This window comes from Tubulanus polymorphus, chromosome 10 (assembly GCF_964204645.1).
Source record: "Tubulanus polymorphus chromosome 10, tnTubPoly1.2, whole genome shotgun sequence".
Classification (NCBI taxonomy): domain Eukaryota; kingdom Metazoa; phylum Nemertea; class Palaeonemertea; order Tubulaniformes; family Tubulanidae; genus Tubulanus; species Tubulanus polymorphus.
The window spans coordinates 1,075,047-1,097,139 of NC_134034.1; the positions used below are offsets into that span (position 1 = coordinate 1,075,047).

Here is a 22,093-nt window from a genome sequence, read left to right on the forward strand (position 1 = left end):
AAGAGTTCGAACCATTTTAAAACGCCCAGCAGGGCGTCCTTAGCTCAATGGCCGTGACCGGGGCCGGCTTTTATACCCGACCCCGCACATTCAATTCAACTCCACTTTATTGACAGAAGCCGGAAGTTACACAAGTGGAAGAAACGTGAAAATTGTTCTCCTTTTAATCGAGGTAAGATTTCGGGTGTTGTCATAGTTTGTCAGTAAGTCGAGGTCTGTGAAAGAGGTCGTTCTATGTCATGATGTTTACTGAAACTGGACGAATCGATCCCTTTTATCTGATTGGTTCTGTCGTAAATGAAACTGATGAAGATGAGAATGACGATGATGATGTCGATGAGCGCGATGATTACTGTGAGTTGAATGCTCTGTAGTAGTCTGTTTTCAAACTGTTCGATTGTGGTTTTTAAACTAGCAGTTAAACCAGACCGCAATATAGATAGTCCAGTAACTGGACTGAAAGTTAAAAGTCAAAAATATTCAGAGCATAGTAGTAGTAGGTAGCCGCAACTGAGGCCGAGGGCAAAAAGGCGGCGGGGCACGGTTGATGGTCGAGTCGGGTTTCTCCATCTTGGTGTGTCTCTGATAAGCTAATGTGCGGCTTTTTGGTCCAGAGCAAATGGAACTGCAGTTTTAGTCTGGCACCTGAACTGTGGTTTAGTCCAGTAATAGCAGCTGGACTGCTTTAGTCCGTTACAAGACTGTGCTTTAGTCGGTAACCAGACTACAGTTTATTTAGTCCTATAACCAGACTATTCAACCCCTCCCCTCTGTTTTCTGATTTCAGATTGGGATATGGCGATGTTTACTTGTATTACTTGTCGCGTGGCGTTCCTCGATTCCGACGTTCAAAGGGAACACTATAAAACGGACTGGCATCGTTATAACTTGAAGCGAAAAGTCGCCGACCTCCCGCCGGTGACAGCCGAAAACTTCCAACAGAGAGTCCTAGCGCAGAAAAAACAGGTGAGTCTCAAAAACGAAGGATTTTATGGATGTAGGTTTTGAATTTTCATCCTTCATGTTGAATTTTGAAATTTCAACATTTTTGGCGAAATTTTTTTCTTCGAATTTAATTTTGGGAAAATTCATTTTTTTTTTCTTTTTTTAAATTGATTCAGGAAAAAGAAGATGAATGTGAAGTGAAGACCGGTTATTGCGCTTTGTGTCGGAAACATTTCGGTTCGCGGAACTCGTACGCGAATCACCTGACGTCGAAAAAACACCGCGAACTCGAGACGAAACTCGCCGAGAAAAACCGTCGACTTGAGGAGAAAAACGCGGAGAAAGGACTCGCGACGACGGACTCGGAACCGGCACCGATCGTCGCTAACGACGACGATAAAGTGGCTGAGAAAAATCGTAAAAACCTCGAAATTCAACGGCGTTTGAATCGTCGCGACGACGACGCCGCGTCTGCTCAAATGTCGTCTGCCGCTGCGAAGGCGGCGCCATCTGCTGGGAAAAATCGAATGGAAGAATTATTCGGTGAAGGCGCTGTCGGCGAGGAGGACGCGGGTAGATATCTTCATCTCTAAAATCTTTCATCCTTCCCCCACCCCCCTTAAAGATTAAGGTCTTTAAGTGTTCGAGGTCTTTTATTAAGATTTAATAAATCTCTTGCCTGAAACTGTAGCCCCTAAATATCTTACCAATCTCATCAGGTATTGGAAAATTTGTCAAAAGATATTGGTTTTTGAGGGGTACAGGATCCAGGCTGAGAACGGTACAGGCTGAGAGGGTCAGTGTCCAAGCTAAGTAGGGCGGGGGATCCAACTGAGACGAGTACAGGGTCCAGGCTGAGAAGGGTGTGCATGTTCCAGGCTGTAGATAAGAGTCAGTAACTGATTCTCAGTTTGTCTGTTTGTAGAGATGGATTCTGATGTAGAGTCAGTTGATAGCTGGGAAGCCGACGCGTTGGGTTTAGAGGAATGTTTATTCTGTTCGGAGGTTTCCGATTCGATCGACGACAATATTCAACATATGACTAAAACTCACAGTTTTTTCATACCGGATCTCGAGTATTTAACCGATTTAGAAGGATTCATTACGTATTTAGGTAAGAAATAAAATCGTTTTAGTACGATTATCCCCCGTTAGATGGCGAACTAGTCGAGATTTTCCTAGCGCAATTTTGATTTCAAGATCTACATCTAAACTGTGGAAACTGGGAAAATCAGAAACTCTTTTCATGAAATAGAATTTTAGTAAAGAAATTTTCACATGTTGTAACGAGGCTATCACTATAGGAATAACGATTTTAAGCATTTCCGGGCTGCAGTTGCCCCTTAGTTGGTTTATAATGGTTTTAACTGGTGGACAAATACTATTGTAACAAAGCAATTTCAACTCGTGGCTGATATCGCTGATTTGTGTTGAAGGTGAAAAGGTCGGCGTTGGTAGAATGTGTTTGTGGTGCAACGGTGTCGGTAAAACGTTCCACTCGACGAAATCCGTGCAGCAGCACATGACTGATAGAGGGCACTGTAAAATACTCCACGAAGGAGAAGCTTTACTCGAATACGCCGACTTCTATGACTATCGGTAAGTGCGCATTTCACCAGGTGTCGCTGGTGTGCAGTAGGACATAAACTACTGTGACAATAGAGGGTGGATTCTACTTGTGGCAAGTGAGGATCCACCAGGTGTCGCTTGTGTGCAGTAGGACATCAACTACTGCGACAATAGAGGTGGATTCTACTTGTGGCAAGTGAGGATCCACCAGGTGTCATTAGTGTGCATTAGGACATCATTTACTGCGACAATAGGGGTGGATTCTACTTGTTGCAAGTGAGGATCCACCAGGTGTCATTAGTGTGCATTAGGACATCATTTACTGCGACAATAGAGGTGGATTCTACTTGTGGCAAGTGAGGATCCACCAGGTGTCATTAGTGTGCATTAGGACATCATTTACTGCGACAATAGGGGTGGATTCTACTTGTGGCAAGTGAGGATCCACCAGGTGTCAAACCAAACTTATCATTTCAAGTTCTTATCATTTCTAGATCAAGTTACCCTGATTATCAAGAAGGGGAAGAGGAAGGTGATGATGATGATGATGACGATGAGTCAGTAGCAGATGGAGAGGATGATTTGCTACAAGATGAAGGTTACCAGCTTGTGCTGCCATCTGGTGAGTATAAAAAAAATCTGGAAAGAAATACTATAATACTTTTTGGCCGAAAAAATTGTCATTTTCGTTATTTTTGAATTTTGAAATTTTTTGTTTCAAGGCGCTACGATAGGTCACCGGTCGCTGGTTCGTTATTATCGTCAGAATCTTCCCGAGTCGCGGGTCGCCGTCAAAACATCATCTGCCGTAAATAAGGCGTTAGCTCAATACAAGGCGCTCGGCTGGTTGGGAGCTACAGGTAAATTAAATCCCGCGCTGAGAAACAAAGAAAAAGAGTTAGAAATGTTTCCTTGAGATGATTTGACGTTTCAACTTAATCCTAATAGTCAATTTTAAGAATACAAAATCCAGAGTAGATAGAATGAGGCTACTGAGGGAAGTGAGGAATTCAGTGATAATCTGCCAGAATCGCTAGTGGCACCGAGTTAAGATTTAACTCCGAGTTAACTCATCGAAAATGAACAAACTTTAACTCCGAGTTGACTCCAACTCACAACTGTGGAACCGGGTCCTGGTGTCTAGCGTGTAGCATATAAGGGGTTAATGTTTATAAAAATATTTATTTGATTATTTTCCAGGTCACGCGGCGGAAAAGAAGAGAAAAGACATGGCGTTCGTTCAACGCTGGAAATTGAGAAACCACATGAAAATCGGAATGAAAGCCAATAAATTCCAGCCGCATTTCCGCAACCAAGTCATGTTCTAGAAATATCCGTTCATTGATTAGGGGTCATTCATTTATTACGTACGCATTAGGGGAGGGGGGAAGGATTGAGTGAAATTGCGTACTGTAATGCTTAATGTATATGAAAAAATGGCCGATTTTGCGCACAGAGGGGGAGGGGGGTTGAAAAATTCCAATTTTATTCGTACGTAATTAATGAATGATCCCTTTATTTATTTGAATACAGTCAACATTAGGCCTTTAACTTTTCATATATTTCTTTTAATGTTAAAGTATAAATCCCTGCACACTAAGCATGAAAAAGAGACTGATATGTTTCCGCGAGCTAGTGTAGTTTATTTAACTTTTCAGCTATAAGCTTATAGTCATCTTCAATAGCGTCTTAACACATTTTTCAGACAAATAAATTCTCTCAAATTCCATGAAAACAATACATCTGGCGCACAATACATTAGAAATGAACTAATTCTAACTCGACAATTCTAACAACTGTTGAACTGGATCTTGTTTGAAATATCTTTAAATTGTGTAGAAATTGTTAAAAACTACTTGATTAGATAAATAAAATTCTGTTCTGTTGAATTTCTTTCTGTTATGTTTTTCTGTGGACTTTCAATCCGGAATGAACACATTTAATGGCAGAGACATTTTCGAGGAACTTTTCTTGAACACCGGACCAAGTGACGTGATGGCAGATTTTTAGGTACTTTCGCTTTAGCAGAAGAATATGTGCTTTCACGAATACTCAGCTGTGCTTCACATGCGCGCCACAAAATCGAACGAGACTCGCAGCAATGTGATCTGTGCTTGGACCGGGGTATATATAAAAGCGTGCCTCGTGTGTGGCCTTTAGTTTTCCAGGAAACTGCGACCGATTCAACTGCCAGGGTTCGTAAATGATTCACGGGCCGGTCGTGAAAAGCAGTGAATTTTATAGAAGGGCAGTGAAACGGGGGCGTTACTAAAACTATGCACTTAAAACGAAAACCTTTGCACTTTGCGATACGAGGAATATGCATGACTAAGATGAAGACCAAAGTCCTATGCACTCATTAGAAATCATCACTCGCGGCGCTATCTGTGTATTCAACCATCTCTGCTAATTAGTGTAGGCAATACCAGATATAAACAACCGCATATGAAACATAAATTGGTCGGTTTTCTCAGGTGCATATAGTCTTCGTTTTTAGTAGTGCTTTGTTTTAGTAACACTTGTAACAACGAATGACAAATTTCAAAATCAATCACGATTTATTCTCATACAACAATTATAGAAAATGCCAGGTTTGTGCTCGAGGAATTATAACGTAAGCTCCTCAAACAAGTTGACTTTCAAAAAACAACTAGTCCAACCACCATAGGTGTATAAACTATAAACGAGTTTATACGCTCATGGTCCAAACATAGACTCTAAAACAAAAAAGTCTACGGCCCAACCATGGACTCAATTGTCCATGGCCCCCGCACTAAAACCAGAGATAAACCTGGCCAAACTCTGGAAAGCGTAGGATTAAGTAATCAATCTGATTTACATTCTTTACATCATTTTATTTTCACATATCATTAACATATCACATATCATCATTAAATCTTAAAGCTACAAATTTATTACAAGAAAACTAAAAACATTGCCAAATTCTCGTCTTTAAGGGATTTCTTCAAACATAAAGCTTATTTCACAAAATTATGTTACATTTGAAACAAATCAGGGGTCTGATCTAAGCACTAGTCCAATTGCCCGGGACAAGTATGTTTTCATTAGGTCATGTAGGTTATCATTATCACTCGTCCACCGGGCTTGTGTAATTCTATGTCTCAAAGCTTTTATCCCACTTGATGCAAGGGATGATTGTGTCACAATTGGACTGCTCGTAGGGCAAGTTGATTTTTGAGGGGGCAAGTGATATTACATATGCTTGCCCAATGTCAAGTGGCATTTATTCCTTAGATCAAACCCTGCAAATTATAAAGGTTTTTCTTTGTGACAATTTAAGATAAATCAAGTATTTTCACATAAATATGGTTTGATTGGCGAAGCTAGGTATTCGGTAACTTCTTAATTGTATTATTCAACTTGGATAGTAGATATAAATACAACTCAATATAAAGATCATAAATTCTTTGAGTCCAGATATGACAGGCCCCGCACAGACGTGGTTAAACCGATAATCAAAACAAAGCTAGGACAATTGACCAATTAGCACTGTATCCTTAAGTTAGCCTATCAAGCAACTGCTCCTTATATTCTATGCTCCTGCTATTTTCGACAAGGCCTTAACTAAATCAGTATTGTATGAACCACTGAAAAGCACCACAGTGGAATTGTTGCTATAAAAGTTTCAACACAAATGATGAAAATGTACATCGTTTTATTCACACAACAATAATATCTTAATCGAGGAATCGTGATGCAAGTTCCTAATTTACAAACATGCAAACTGTGTTACAATAACAGTCTCTAACATAAAAGCATTAAAACTAGAGATGGAACATACAGATTCACTCTGGAAATATCAACTAATCATTACTTTCAATAGAATACTAGAATTTTGCCTACTTTGCCTTGTCTTAAAGATGTCCAAACACCTTGACATTAAACACTACTAAGTATTCTGATGTTTTTTCTGGCAGCTTCGAAAAGATCAACATAATTATACAATCGGTAACTAATCAATAACATCAATAACTTAAGTTTATAGCTGTTTTACATTCTTTCTAAAAAGTAAAATGTATGTACCAGATTTTAGATAGTAAGTCTACCCCAGTATAACGATCAACAGTCACAGCAGTGATTGAGCGCGGCTAGTTGAAATGACGGGTCGATCTATCATCACAGTTATTCAAAGCATTCTATCATATCAGTTATTTTTTTAAGTGTGTTCGATTTAGTTAAGGTTTATGGTTATTTGTTTTGTTCATTACAATAACTGAGTCCGATAGAATGCTTTGAATAACAACAGAAAAGATCTCGGGCTTTCGCTATACTTTGGGAAGGTTGTTCGATAAATGAAGAACCTTGTTGATAAATATTTGAAAAAATGCCTTTTCATGTAAATAGAATATTAATTTGTTGTTTGTTTGTATTGTTGTTTATTATTTTTAATCAATTTTTTTATATTATCTATTTATTCATGTGCTTGTATTTTGTATTATTTACTATTCATTATTTATTGGTTTTTTCTTATTTATTTTGTTATTAATTTATGTACTTGTATTTTGTATAATGTATCATTTAAACTCCTCTATTTACAACTGCAGGCATTTTTTCACTGTAAAGTTCTGGGCCCATTCTAAAAAAAGCGCTACCGATTCACTGCCACTCCTTAATAATCATTATACACCCGATTTGAAGCTAAGTGATTATTTACGAGAGCCATCTCGTGATATGGATTTACCCAATACAATAAAAGAAGTTCAAACAGCTATAAACGATGTTAAAACGTTCAAAATTAGTCCTAGCTATAACTTTATGCCTTGTTAATCCTAGTTTAAAAATACGTTTTCAAATACGTAGCTATGATCATCAAACAGATTGATGGAGGCTCAAAGGTCGATGTGAAAATCGACATCTACGATTCATTTGTCAAATTGGTTACATGGGCCTTTGAAAAAATATCATAAAATGCCATCAAATTAATACATCTACAATTCAGCAAACACTTAATATTTGTACGTCAACACTGGTCTAACGCTATGTTCTATGTTTCCTAACTACGTGATATCTCTACGGACAAATAGCCACAGTTGACTATGTTTAACTATGGTAAGTTCAAAGATTAAACTCACAATATCAAGTTGAAACTATATCTCAGTTTAGGCATTAACTCGAACAGACCTATGAGTCCAAACTAGGCGCTCGACGCCAACATTTACCCCTAGTGACTAACCTTACTAGACTTATCAATCAACTTAGGATCGAAGACCAATATCTTGAATTAATGGAGCTTAGCTTTTATTAGACTCTCACATTGCATTAAACATTATAAAATAGTTTCCTCGAAAACACTATATTATCCATCAGACTGGTTTGAAAAAGGGTAATAAGTAAATAAATCAATACTTTACTACAGAAATCCACTATTGTCTTCGCTGCTTTTAAAACATTGTTTATCCTGAATCAGTGTTTATGAATTAATCCATTAGTTTTGCTGCTCGAATCAGTGTTTATAAGATTCACTATTGTCTTTGCTGCTCCTGATAAAATGTTTTATAGAAATCAACCACCGATTGTCGAAGAATCCATCGTTGAGTGATTAATCCGTCGCTGGCTCCTAAACTTATCACCTGGGCTCCTGCAGTTTTCATCAGAAAATGGGTCAATCAGTAATCGGTGTGGGTGTCTTCTTCAGACGATTATTTCCGAGATGTAGTTTGGCTGAAACAAAGTGAAGAAAGCAAAACATTTCAGACAGATCTATCATAATTTACATGTCATTTCAAATAACAAGCAACAATGTTTTTCACAAAGCAAAATTCATTGACGTCAATTGCTGATTTAAACCCCAATAATCAATTGCAGCAGTAGGACTAGTTCATCACTGTTTAAGACTAGTAAAGATAAAAGATCAGCCATGTGGACCGGTAAATAGATTTTGATGATAGTCACTTATTAAATGATATTTATATGAGGCCTGAAATCTACATATACCGGTAATAAAGATTGCTGGGTTCAGTTCTGGCCTTTTCTGTGCACCGTTCCAGTTAGTAGATTTTGGACGAGTAGTTGCTCTCAAGCTGGGCCTTTTCTGATAGTTGAAACTTAGCTGCAATCATAAAAAGATGATGTCCTGTTATCACAAAACATTACATTTAGAATAATTCGAAATAATTCAACATATATCAAGTTACCTTTCATGATTGCTGGGTTCGTTATCGGAGATGATCATCTAAGTTGGTTGACCTTTAGTTATACATTTCTATAATACATTTCTTTGGTATTTTTTTTCATGTAGTCCGAAAGTTTACAATAAGATAATTTCGTCTAAGATATATATTTCTTTGGTATTTTTTTTCATGTAGTCCAAAAGATTACAATAAGATAATTTTGTCTAAGTTATACATTTTTTTGGTATTTTTTTTCATGTAGTCCGAAAGTTTACAATAAGATAATTTCGTCTAAGTTATACATTTCTTTGGTATTTTTTTTTTCATGTAGTCCGAAAGTTTACAATAAGATAATTTCGTCTAAGTTATACATTTCTTTGGTATTTTTTTTCATGTAGTCCGAAAGTTTACAAGGTTGAAGAATTTTGTCTATACATTTCTTTGGTCTTTTTTCGAAATCGAAGTACAGATATAGTCGTGTGATCGGGGGTCGAGTTTACATAATTTTTTGGGTCGTTTTTTCCGTATAAATAGTCCGAAAGTTTATTGTAGTTTTTCTCGGGTATATGTTGATGTCTTCATCCTCCAAGTTGTTTGTCCTGCGTGTTGACTAGGTAACGATGTCGTAGGAACGTCCAAGGGTGTCATCGGACTCAGTCCCGGAGTCGGATTCTGGATGGTGCTATCACCAGACTTCTCACCGCCAGAGTTCTGGCTAGTGTAATGACAATGGGAAGAGAGCATATTAAGTCAAGATATTTGTCAGACAGAGCCTGACCACTGAGGTTTGAGAAAGCTTTAATTATCTCATAACCATGCATAATAGATTGGTAGATTTAGTTTGATTGATTTGAATTGGTGTCCCTTACAAATCCACCACACATGCAGGGAGCGAAAGTACAGATATAGTTGCGTGATCGGCGGTCGAGTTAACATAATTTTTTTTTCTAAATTGAAGTATGTAATTGGGAAATTCGGTTCCGGTTCATTCATATAATCTTCTGGCAAGCGACTGATTGGGGTCAATTAAGTTGACTGCCTATTTTAATACATCGAGATTTTGACCATCTATATTACAAGGTTAACTTTTCTGCCTATCTTAATACATCTGCGATTTTGGATACCTATATTACAAGGTTAACTTTTCTGCCTATTTTAATACATCTGTGATTTTGGATATCTATATTACAAGGTTAACTTTTTTCTGCCTGTCTGTTGATTAGTAGTTTAGCTAAAAAAAAGAGCAGAATCTTGTGAGCAGAAAATCCTTAATCAAATATCACTGATCATAATTAACGTGTCAATTCATATATAAGATCAGCAATGTGGACCGATACATAGATTTTGATAATAGTCAATAATTAAATGATATTTATATGAAATTCAACTCATATTGTAATTCATCTATATTCCAGATATCTAAGCAATGGAAATCCATCAGAAATTCTTGATGTGTCTCTTTCTTAGGTGTTAAACACCCAGTGGCGAGTAGGCTTTTATTGAAACCCAGGCCCATCATACGGTGTAAACCTGCTAGTAATATTGCCCTAAATACATTTCAGCTAATTGTCAGCTTGTCAGCTAAACCATGTTCGTATTATCAAATTAACTTCATCGTCAGTTAATAAACTTAAGAGATGTTTTCTACCCACAGATGGCGACATCTGTACCCAGTGAATGGTATTCTAATCCATTCCAATAATTCTAAATATTGCTCCTAATATATACAATGACCTGATAATGATGAAAATACAACTGAAGAGCACACTGATCCTACACGCAACCTTAAATCATTCCCACACCTTGACAAATCCAGAATTCTGCAAAGCCTTAAAAGATTCAATAAATCCCTCGCACAAGACACACACCTTATTCTTTAGATATCAACCAATATCAAATTATACAGTTGTCTATCAACCCCTATGGTTTAGATTTGAGCACTTTTACCTTATAGGAAAATGCTGAATTAAACTTCATACCTAATCAATCAATTAATGTCCAAGCTATAATTAGAATTGTCTCTGACAATATTTTATACGGGGCTTCAAATTTCTACACTAGAAGAATTTCCGATCCGGTACAAATTTAGATTGATCGCTATTTCAAACTGCTAATTTTGCATCACAGCTTTTGATATCTAGTTTGACGAACCCAGAATTCCCCAAAACCTAACAGATTCAACTGATCCCACACACATATGGCCCAGTTAGACGCAGACGACATTGAGCGATACAGTCGTCTCATCCACTGCGCTATTTTTTTAATAATTTTCGCTTATATTCATTATATTGAATTGATTTTAATTAATCTTCTAGATATCTAAGTGATCCATTTATTAGTAATCATACTAGCTATATTTTAATTGTCAGTTTAATAACATTAACATGGAGCCTGAAAATCTACACGAGTAAAATTTCAGATGTGGTGAATTCATCACTATTTGAATTCATCAGAAATTAAGATAAAAGTACAATTCTAGTAGTAAATTAGAAACTGCCTTAAACGAATTGCTATATAATCTTTATTTCCCTTTGATAGTAGTACACTGTGTATAAGGACCGAAAGACCTTGTTATGACCGGACCTCCCTGGTGCGGTGCAAGACATGATGCTAGAAAATAGTTTGAAGGAGAGGGGTTAGTAAAAGAGAGCTATTAGGAAGAGGAATAAGACCTAAGTTTAGGATATCCTGTCAGAATAAGGCTCTCCATCTGACATACACAGTGAAATTGAAAAATTCCCCCTCCAAATTCAGGAATGTATTTGTGCACAGATTTGTTTTATCTCCCTTCGATCGGAAGTAAATCTGCGTGAAATGATTTTGGCAATATGTATCAAAACTAATACAGCTGTATGAAGACACAATAGGTTCACTTAGATACAGATAAATAAATGTGCTCAGATACACATGTATCAGCTACATTTTAAATGTCCATGGACCTGAATTAGAAATAATTTCACATAAAATATTGAATTTACCTTAATTGTAGATATGTAAGTAATAGGTTAATGAGTAATTCATGCTATATTCTAATTGTCAGTTAAACAATACCGGTATCTATCACTTGACACACAGTATGGTTTTGGTATATTATTTGAATCAGTTAGGTTTTGGTAAATTTTGGCAATATTGAAAACAAGACCAGTCGCCGTAAGTACGGCAGTTGGAGATGGAAATACTGATCAGTCAATGAGACTGATTCAGATGTGCTCATACATATATCAGCTATATTTAAATTTTCAGTTTAATGACATTTATATTATGGACCAGTATTACATATTAATAGTTTTTGATCTTACATGAAATATTGAATTCATCTTAATTGTGGATATCTAAGCCATTGGTTAATGAGCAATTTTTCCTAGCTATATATATGATAATTGTCAGTTAAACTATAATCATAGCGCAAAACAAGGCACAGAGTGTGGCTTTCAAGAAATGATTTGAATCAATTAAAGCTTTGTTTTATTCTAGATTTGTCAAAGTGCTGAGACCTATAAATTCACAGTTTCTAAAAGACTTGCAGTCCATAGATTTCCCCATATATATATTACACCAGATCTCGATAGAGCCCTAGACAATATTTTATACATCTTTCCCCCAGAAATTCATTAATGCAATGGGTAAAGCAGCACAATATACACTGTAAAGTGCCTGAATGTTTATAAATGACATATGTATCAATATATTATTTGTAAAAAAAATCTATTAACTGACGATTAAGTTTTATTGATATATATCTTTACAAGTAAAGCCAGCCTTAAGTATATGGGGCCCTAAAATATCTACACCAGAAGAAGTTTTCATCAAACATATAAAATATATTGAATGATTGCTTATATCTAAGCGATTGGTTAATTAGTAAATTGTCTTATCTATATCTTGATTATCAGTTAAACAATAGTCATATGAGGCCTGAAATATCTACGGTACATTCGAAAAATTTCAAATGTCACATAAGATATTGAAATTACCTTAATTGTACATACTTACAAAACTTTTTAATCAATAACTGACCAATCTACATTTTGATTATCAGACCAAAGAATATTTAAGGGACCTCACTCAATCAATTCGTCTAATATTTTAAATATTCAAGCAATCATTGCCCTAGCTATATTTCAATTTACTACCGGCCACAGAGCTTGTATAAAGTAGTGCGGAGATGATGAGCTTGACCAGCGTCTCTATCCTCTCCAGTGCCTATGCATTCTACCCAAGATATGAAAAATCAACTTAGCTTTATGTATGTATGCATTCCTGTTGCCATGCAAGATGAGGTCATGACTGCCAGGTTCGGTTGCGACAGGTCTTTCGGTGTTTGGTGGTACTTCAAGGTGGAGTCATTTGTGGGCACTTTTGGTGGGCAGATTTTAGATGAGCCTTTCCGGATTAACCTGAAATGAGTAAAAGAACGATATTCTGTAGTTACACAATCCTTTCTGTATCACGCATCATAATTTACACATGTATCAACTTAACTTTCAATATTGCTGAGTTCAGTGTTCTTTTTTCGCCATCTTCAATAGTCGCCTTCAGCATCTTCTTCTTCATCTTGGGAGTCCTGAAATGAAAAAAAAGAGAAGAGCGATGAAAACCTAGTACGGAACGAAACTAATGTCCGAAAGCTTTTCAGCTCTCCGTCGCCGGTCACATGCCCAGAACACCAGACAATGAGCCAGCCAGGAATATACTGCCCTCTACACGCCCTCACACAGAATGTGAAAACCAGGATGACGAGGCCTTACTTTCACCATTTACCGACAGTGTGCCGGGTGACGTCAGTAACTGACAAACCTGCACAACTGCTTGTGACAAAAATAGGGCAGCGCAACTGGATTGCCCGCACTAGCACCCAAAGGAAGACAAGACTTAGCCCTGCCCGAAGCGACCCACGCGGAATCAATGAATACTAACGCTCAAGGGAAATCAGGGAAATTAATCCCTGCCCGAAGCAATCCCTTAAAAGGAATCAATGAATGCTAGAACGCAAAGGAAGACAAGACTAAAATCTTTGTCCGAAGCAATTCCTGAAAAGGAATCAATGAATACCAGTAGACAGTCCAGCTTTACCACTCCACTTTCATCCCAAGCAATCGGACGGATTTGCCCGTCATTGACGTCACCCGGCACACTCTGTTGATACATGGGGAGAGTGCGGCCTCGTCATCCTGGTTTTCGTGTTCCGTATGAGGGCGTGTAGAGGGCAGCAGTTCCTGACCGGCTCTTTGTCTGACATCCTCGACACATGACCGGCGAAGGAGAGCAAACGCTTTCGGACATTCGTTTTGTTCCAGCAAACGTTGAAATTCGACAGAGAAATCGGCCCTGAAAAACATAACGGGTTAATGGCTGAAAAATAGAACGTGTTAATCGCTGAAAAATAGAACGGATTAATAAACACGGAACAGTACAGGACAGTACGGAAACGAACAGTAACACATAAAACATAAAGACGTCGTTCCTCAGGAAGCAGGAACAGGAGCGCAGCGAAGATCGCCAGGATCATGATCGCCAGGAGAATCCACGGACGCATGTTCACAGTGTGAGAGAGCGGAGGTGAATGGTTTTCTGTGCTTGTACATACCGTGGTCAGCTGGTGACGCATTCCAATAGTGATCAATAGCGCGTATATGAACGATATCAATAACTCTGAAAAACCGCAATTGTGTCTCTCTATCGTTGAATGGATTTACATGTGAGAGCATAGGTTCCTGGCTGCACTGGGTTGAACACGCGCCAGTAGTCAGCTGAACAATATCGCGGAAGCCTAAGGCCTTAAAATAAATTTCTTCGATTCCCAACAGCTCCCCTCCGAATATAGCCGCCGCCGCCTGTTTTATTTGTCTTAAATTTTAAAATAATTTATAAACTTTGCCGACCGATAGCTCTTCAGTTAAAAATTCACACCAACACAGCTGTCTTCATATCATAGAGCTTTTGGAATATTTCGTTTCATATACTGTACCGGTATAAAATATTACCGTACCGAGTCCCTCTTCAATGAAAATTTTTTTCCACAATTCTGATGAGAATCAAGTATTTTTCTGCCCTTTGAAAAATCTCTAAAATAAAATAAGTCACCAAGGTTATTTATGTAGGCCAAACGAAAATGATACCTTGTTTCTCCGCAGCGACCGGGTCATTTTTGTAAAATATGATAGAATTTGTAACTGTGTCAACTTTCAAGCTCAGCAGAGGGGAGAAACATAAGGAACAGAACTATGCGGCGAAATATGATTGGACATGAAATTCAGTAATTCGATATTTTTCACAAAATCATCGAACTTGTAGAATAAGAAATGTTGGCAAAATACAGGGTTCGAACAGAGTCGATTTCGACACGGACTCGCGGGATTCCCCGCAGGAAATTTCTCCCGGCAATGACGTCATTATTTGCCGCGAAGCGCGCTCGGTGTTTGATGAAGTTTATTGGAATTAATCGCAATTTATCGTTGATTTTTCCACTTTGGAATATCAATAACGTCGCTGAATGACCGATTACCTACAGTTTATTGCGTATGTTCTGATTGTTGAAGTTGTTAAGTTTTGAATTTCAGATTTGACGCAGTTTTCGGTGCGGGGTGCGGTCAGTTTACAATAAATTCAAACAATTTTATTCCACACTTTTTGAGCTACACTCGTTTTCGCAGAGACCCCGGTATTTGTAATGGTGGTCAGAGCTATGAATCACAGTGAAAATGTTAACAGACATTCACCTCTCATCTATTCCTCCGTCGACCCTCTAATCCAGCCCCAACTGACAAACTGGAATAAAAAAGAATACTCCATCCAGTCCATATATAATAAATAACCACAGCCTGCCCTAAAAGCCTTACAGTATACAGGTTGTTACTATAACTTAAAATATTGAAAAGATAAGATAGACTTTCTCTCTTCATGTTCGGAATTTGTTTCTAGGCCCGGCCTAGCAGTTTAATTTCAGTGAATAATTCTCAGCTAGCCCTTAGTTTAAAGATTTTAAAAATTACCTTGATTGCCGGGGAGAGGCCCCTGGGAGGAGCTTGTTGAGCTTGCTGCTGTGATGAATTACTCTGATGACTAATCTTATTTGATCCGGGGCCATTATTGTGATTTGTTGATTTCTTTAAAACTCTTCCCAAAATGCTTTAAAAGATAAAATGTGCTCGAAATCCCTTAGAGCAAAATGCCTGAAACTTCTCAATAGGTTGAAATATTGAAAATAATTTTAGTAGTATTCCTAAGTTGGAACAGTTAGGACCAGAATTAGATTTATCCAGGTAAACAGAACTGATATAAGAGGAGTTTTACTGTAATTGAGATATGAAAGTGATGCAGACATTTTCTGAAAATTTGAAATTGTTTTTAATCTCCTGAAACTCCTTATATTCAGGAATGACCAGAACCCTGGATCCAGTTCCACAGTTCTGAGTTAAATTTCACTCTAGAGTTAAAACATTGATAATGAACTAACTCTCTCAGATTTAACTCTAACTCACAACTTAAGAACCGGGTCCTGATTTAGTCGAGTACAAATGATTAAAGATATTCTATTTCGCGTTAATTTCTGAATTGTTTCTCATGTAGATGAAGTCACGAGATCGCTCATTAGTAACACCTTGACCTCGAGTTAAGATGGCCGCCGTGGAGGCGTCTGTCCAAGCGGCAGCAGATGACGCGTCCAGCTACGTCGAACAGCTCGTTAACCTATCCAAGCAAACCGATAAACTAAGTCTATATTCCAAATTGATAGAGTAAGTTGTTTTCCGGCGAAGAATGTTTGCGTTCGATAAAATTTCAGGCTCTAAATTATAAATATCGGGACGTTTCTTTTAAGGCGTTTGAAAGATAAAAGCGTATTGGAGGATTTTGTCGCGAAAGTTCGTAATTATTCGAGCGTCATTCCGTTAGCCGTCTGCACCGACGTCCTCGGCAGCAGTGACGTTCAACACCAACAGATGGCGCTCTGTCTACTCGGATATTTGATAAACGACAAAACTAACGTCCAGTGAGTAACGGGTTTAAGATGAGACCGGTTTATGCTAATTTCGGCCCAGTTGTTCAATTGAGACTTTAAGTAAGCGCGGGCTAAGCTCATTTAAATCCAGTTCTACGGTTGTTGAGACTTAGGATAAAACCGGTCTCAGTTCTTTTTTGTGCAGTTCCACAGTCGAGACCTGAACGGGCTAAACTCATTTCGGGCCAGTTTTACAATTGTAACTTAAGACAAGACCAGGCTATACTCATTTAGGTGCAGACCGGGGCTCAGCTGATTTCTCGATATCTTGTTTCAGGACATTCCCGAGTGGTGAATGTAGTTTGATGATTAAACAAATTTGTTCAATTATCTGCGGTACAAAAGACAAGGCTACATGCACCAGAGCCCTCTGGTGTATGACAAAGCAAGCATTTCCATCTGACGCACTTACCGACGAGGTTTGTATGGCTTCCTTCATAAATCCCCCTATGACGTCATCAAATTGCGTAGTTAATTCTGATATTTTGCGTGTGTTTTCAGTTGCAGACTATTTTAAATGTTTTGGATCATGTGAAGAGTCAGTTCCAATCTTCAGTTACTGTCGACCTGGAAGCAATTAACACGATATACAGGTATTCTAAAACTGAGTTTATATCTGGGTCTGGTTTTATGGACCAGCTTTAACTGGCACCCTGCAGGGGCTGCTTTTATAGACCAGTTTTAACTTGAACCTTGCAGGGTCTGGTTCTATAGACCAGTTTTAACTTGAACCTCGCATCGGCTGGTGTTATAGTTATAGACCAGTTTTAACTTGAACCCTGCAGGGACTGGTTTTATAGACCGGTTTTAACTTGAACCAAGCAGGGGCTGGTTTTATAGACCAGTTTTAACTTGAACCCTGCAGGGGCTGGTTTTATAGACCAGTTTTAACTTGAACCCTGCAGGGTCTGGTTTTATAGACCAGTTTTAACTTGAACCCTGCAGGGGCTGGTTTTATAGACCAGTTTTAACTTGAACCCTGCAGGGGCTGGTTTTATAGACCAGTTTTAACTTGAACCCAGCAGGGGCTGGTTTTATAGACCAGTTTTAACTTGAACCCTGCAGGGGCTGGTTTTATAGACCAGTTTTAACTTGAACCCTGCAGGGTCTGGTTTTATAGACCAGTTTTAACTTGAACCCTGCAGGGGCTGGTTCTATAGACCAGTTTTAACTTGAACCCTGCAGGTGCTGGTTTTAATAGACCAGTTTTAACTTGAACCCTGCAGGTGCTGGTTTTAATAGACCAGTTTTGACTCGAACCAAGCAGGGGCTGGTTTTATAGACCAGTTTTAACTTGAACCCTGCAGGGGCTGGTGTTTATTTAGTAAGCACTAAAGACGCATTTAAACGGTGATATTTCTAGGTTACGAATACAGATTCCGAATGCGATGAAATTGAACGTGTTGCGTTGGTCGAAACTCGTGTTTCCGTTGTTGACTCACAACGCGCTGAAAGTACGACAACGAGCCGTGTTCATTATCGAGAAATCCGTAGCAGACGATCTGTTCGACGTAGCAGACGACTCAATGATGAAAATATCGAATTCGTTGAAAGCGGTGAGTGCTGAATTCTACAGGGCAGAGTGGCGGGGGTGGGGGGTAGAAATACCAGCGTCTATTTCAGCTTGTTTGAAAGGACCTACCTGAATCAGTTTTGGTAATACGTACCTAGGTATGGAATAGGACCAGCGCAGACGCGCAGCTAAACTAAAATATTGATTTTTAATCCATTTTACTCTGTATTGGAAGGGGTAGAAATTCTAGGCTCAAAATACATGTATGATAAGGTGGCTGCTTACCTGGAAATCTGAAAAAAGTCGGGGGACTTTCTTTACTTTGAATTTTTTGTCGAAGGGTCAGGGAAATATCAGGAAATTTTGGATTCCCTAATCTGTAAGAAACCTGATAAATCTTTGGGGTCGAAATATGTCAAAATTTGCTTCAATTCTTGTGAAGTGAATTTCTTTGTATTTTGGGTTTTTTTTCTAAAATGAATTTTGATTTCGTTTCTGCAGGAAATGCTGCCAAATTTATTGCGATTGATGACGCTGAAACAAGAAACTCATGCGTTGAAAGTTTGGTGTTTACTGGTTAAAATACTCGGAAAGGTTCGTACAATGGCCGCCTTCATAAATCCCCTTATGACATCATCAAATTGTCTACTAGTGATTTGATCTATAGACACTTCTAGAAAAGATGTCTTCCTCCATAAATCCCCCTATGACATCATCAAATTGTCTACTAGTGATTTGATCTATAGACACTTCTAAAAAAGATGTCTTCCTCCATAAATCCCCCTATGACATCATCAAACTGTCGACTAGTAATTTGATCTATAGACACTTCTGGAGAATGATGGCTACCTCCATAAATCCCCCTATGACATCATCAGTTTGACTAGCAATTGGATCAATAGGCCCTTCAAGAAAATGGCTTCTTTCATAAATCCCTCTATGATGTCACCACTAGTGATTTGATCCAAATCCACATCTAGAATGCTTGAAAGATGGTTGCCTCTATAAATCCCCCTATGACATCATCGCTGTTTGATCTTTTATCAGGTATTGCATCATGGTAGTTTCATCAATCAGATGTTACCGATCGTCGAGAATGGTTTCAAAAATCCGTCTGCTGAAATCAAAATAGCGTCGTTCAATTGTTGGCGATGTCTGATTGAAAATTTCGCAATCAACCAAAGTGAGTCTTGAAAAATGGCTGCTCCCGTAAAATCGATGATGTCATAGGAGGATTTATGGTATTATTTTGAAATTTTTTTTAAAGAAATTTTGACTGACAATAAAAGGGTGAAGTTACTGATGCAAGTTTTCCGAATCAACAACGCGAAGGTCGAATCGGTCGCCCTTGTCAAGGTCAAGGTCTGGTGGTATTTCATTCGGCGGCTCGGCGACAAAGCATCGCATTTTTTCGACGCAGTAAGTGTTTATTTAGATCTCTAGCTTACGATAAGACCGGGTTGAGCGCTGGCTTTGGTCCAGTTCCGTTGATTCTGTGGTTAATGTTTTCAGGTGTTGCTGCCATTGCTGCATTTTCTGTTCGGCACCTCGGCTAAGTCGAACGTTCCCATCACACCGTCGAGGAAACAGTCCCTGGCAGGCGGGGGCATTCCGACCACGCCTACTACTAACCCAATTATCCAAAATCTAGGTCAGTATTGAAAATTTATTTTTGAATTTATTTTTGTTGATCGGTTTAACAGTGCTTGCTAACTAATATCTTTTAGTGCTGGAGATGATTTGAACATTTCAAAAAATTTCCACCCCAGCGTAATTAGTGCGTCTACCCCATGGTGCGGTGTATTCTTAATTACTAATAGTTTGCTATGTTCGACAGATGCTGCCATCTTTCAATAGAGATAAAAACTAAATACGAATTTACGTTAATACACAGCAGTGCGGTGCCCAAGCGAAGTCCATCACCGATTTATACACCGCACTGGGTTGTAAATGCGGTGTAGAAAGGCTTTTAATTATCACACAAGATTTTCTCCGCGTTGCAGGTCTTGGCACGCCGTCGACGCCGAAGTTGAATTTATCTTCGCTAGGTGGCGCTACGTCGTTCAAATCTATTCAGAAGCTCGGCTGTGAAGTGATCGCTCATATTCTGTGCGCGCCAGACGCGGAGAACAACAAATCGTTTGAGTTTACGTTAGGTGAGCTGGAAATTGTGAAAAAAAGGGTCACGTCTGCTTGAGATATTGTGGAAAAATGGCCTCGGGGTCAGATACATTTGAGAAAAAAGATCTGCTAGATGGTTGCTTTAAATCTTTGAAAAAACATGGAACTGTATGATGTATATAAAAAAATTCTTGTGATTCTCTCTGAAAAATGGGTTATCTGCTTTAAATATTGATTATGAAAATTGATCTTAGAAAAATCGTGAAACCGTTGCGATCCGGGATTAGGTTCCTGTTACTGATTCGATCGCGATCTCGTTTCAGAACCGTTAGAAGCGAGCGCGATCGCCGGGCCGACGTTTTTCAATAAATACGGCATCGCGTTGATTCACGCCGTCTGCGAAAGTTTCCGTCAAGAAATATCAGGTCAGTGAAAACGGGGCGACTCCTGCGACTCCTCAACTCCTTAAAAACTCCTTCTAAACTGAAAATGCTTTTAAAGGTGCTTTAAACTCCTTTCATTTGAACACAATGCCCAAAACTCCTTTACGATGGCTGTTAGTCAACAGCCGAAAAGTTGTGGTTTCATTTTAATAAATTATTTCATATAAAATTCGAATTTTGGCACTTCTTCAATTAATCCTTCAAACTCCTTCAATATTGAGAAGTACATAATTAGAAATTAGAGAACAGTTGGAACCAGGATTTTTTTAACCCGTTTATGCGGTTTTATTTTTTGTTTCTAGACGAGTTGATGATGTATATTTGGAATTCGTTGGTTTATCACGTCCGTCGTGTGATCACAGACGTACCGAAACCGATCAATGTCGAGGTCGTTGTACAGTTCCTGGTCGCGTTCCGAAACGTTCTCATCAACGATACGCTACCGACCGACATCGCCACGGTACCCAGTCAATTCAAAATTTAAAAAGCGTCTGCCATTTCATTCGCGTAGGGAATTTGAATTTCTGGAAAAAAATTTTTTTTGAATTTTTTTTTTTCAGAATATGTTTCTGGCCGTCAGCCGTCTGCCCAACAAAGCGCTCGCTTCTCCGTCTTATCACGTCGGTAACATGTTACAGGTAAGATGTCTGCTTACATAAATCACCCTATGACATCATCAGATTTTTTCGATTAATCATTTTATATCTAAAAACACTACTAGAAAAGATGTCTGCCTCCATGAATCCCCCTATGACATCATCAAATTGTCTACTAGTGATTTGATCTATAGACACTACTAGAAAAGATGTCTGCCTCCATGAATCCCCCTATATTCCTACAATGGCCGCCTTCGTAAATCCCCCTATGACACCATCAAATTTTCTACTAGTGATTTGATCTATAGACACTTCTAGAAAAGATGTCTGCCTCCATAAATCCCCCTATGACATCATCAGATTTCTATTTCAGACGGTTCCTGCTCAGTATTTGCTACATCTTTTATTTGAATCAAATCTGCTATTATTATGTATCGTACGAGATGAAAGGTTAGTACTAAACGTTGGCACGGAGTCGTGGACTGGCATTTGGCCTCGCGGTTTTTCTAAAAAAAAAAAAAGAAGAAATTAACTTATAATTTGAAATATTTTGTTAACGATTTTTTTTTCGCCAGATTTTTCGTGATATTTGAAACGCTCGTGAAGTCGGGGTTCATATTCCAGCCGTTGAACTTCGTGGAGAACACGCTGGAGTTGGTGATACAAGCGTCTGATCGGATCGGTAATGCGGAGATGTTGTGGAGACTGTGGAGTTGTATCGTGAAACATCTACACCATCACATCCAACAAGTACGTTCGATCCCCCTATGACATCA

The 22,093-nt window shown here is 38.5% G+C and overlaps 1 protein-coding gene and 1 long non-coding RNA gene across 3 annotated transcripts; one reads left to right on the forward strand and one right to left on the reverse strand.

Annotated features, from left to right (window-relative positions):
• The first annotated feature begins 46 nt into the window (after positions 1–46).
• On the forward strand, positions 47–4,403 carry LOC141911961 (cytoplasmic 60S subunit biogenesis factor ZNF622-like). Of its 2 annotated transcripts, none has more exons than XM_074803090.1 (8): positions 47–172; positions 788–966; positions 1,122–1,518; positions 1,871–2,059; positions 2,382–2,544; positions 3,009–3,136; positions 3,237–3,374; positions 3,715–4,403. In XM_074803090.1, the coding sequence occupies exons 2-8, from the start codon at positions 796–798 to the stop codon at positions 3,840–3,842; spliced, it is 1,314 nt and encodes a 437-aa protein (XP_074659191.1). In that variant the 5' UTR covers positions 47–172; positions 788–795; the 3' UTR covers positions 3,843–4,403. The 2 variants fall into 2 exon arrangements, with proteins under 2 accessions (XP_074659191.1, XP_074659190.1); XM_074803089.1 differs by lacking the exon at positions 47–172 and adding an exon at positions 182–354.
• A 707-nt stretch (positions 4,404–5,110) lies between these two features.
• Positions 5,111–8,817, reverse strand: LOC141911880 (uncharacterized). Its single transcript, XR_012620091.1, has 3 exons — positions 8,670–8,817; positions 8,470–8,584; positions 5,111–8,196 (listed from the first exon to the last, which is right to left on the reverse strand). It is a non-coding gene; the product is annotated as an uncharacterized LOC141911880 (long non-coding RNA).
• Positions 8,818–22,093: the final 13,276 nt, after the last annotated feature.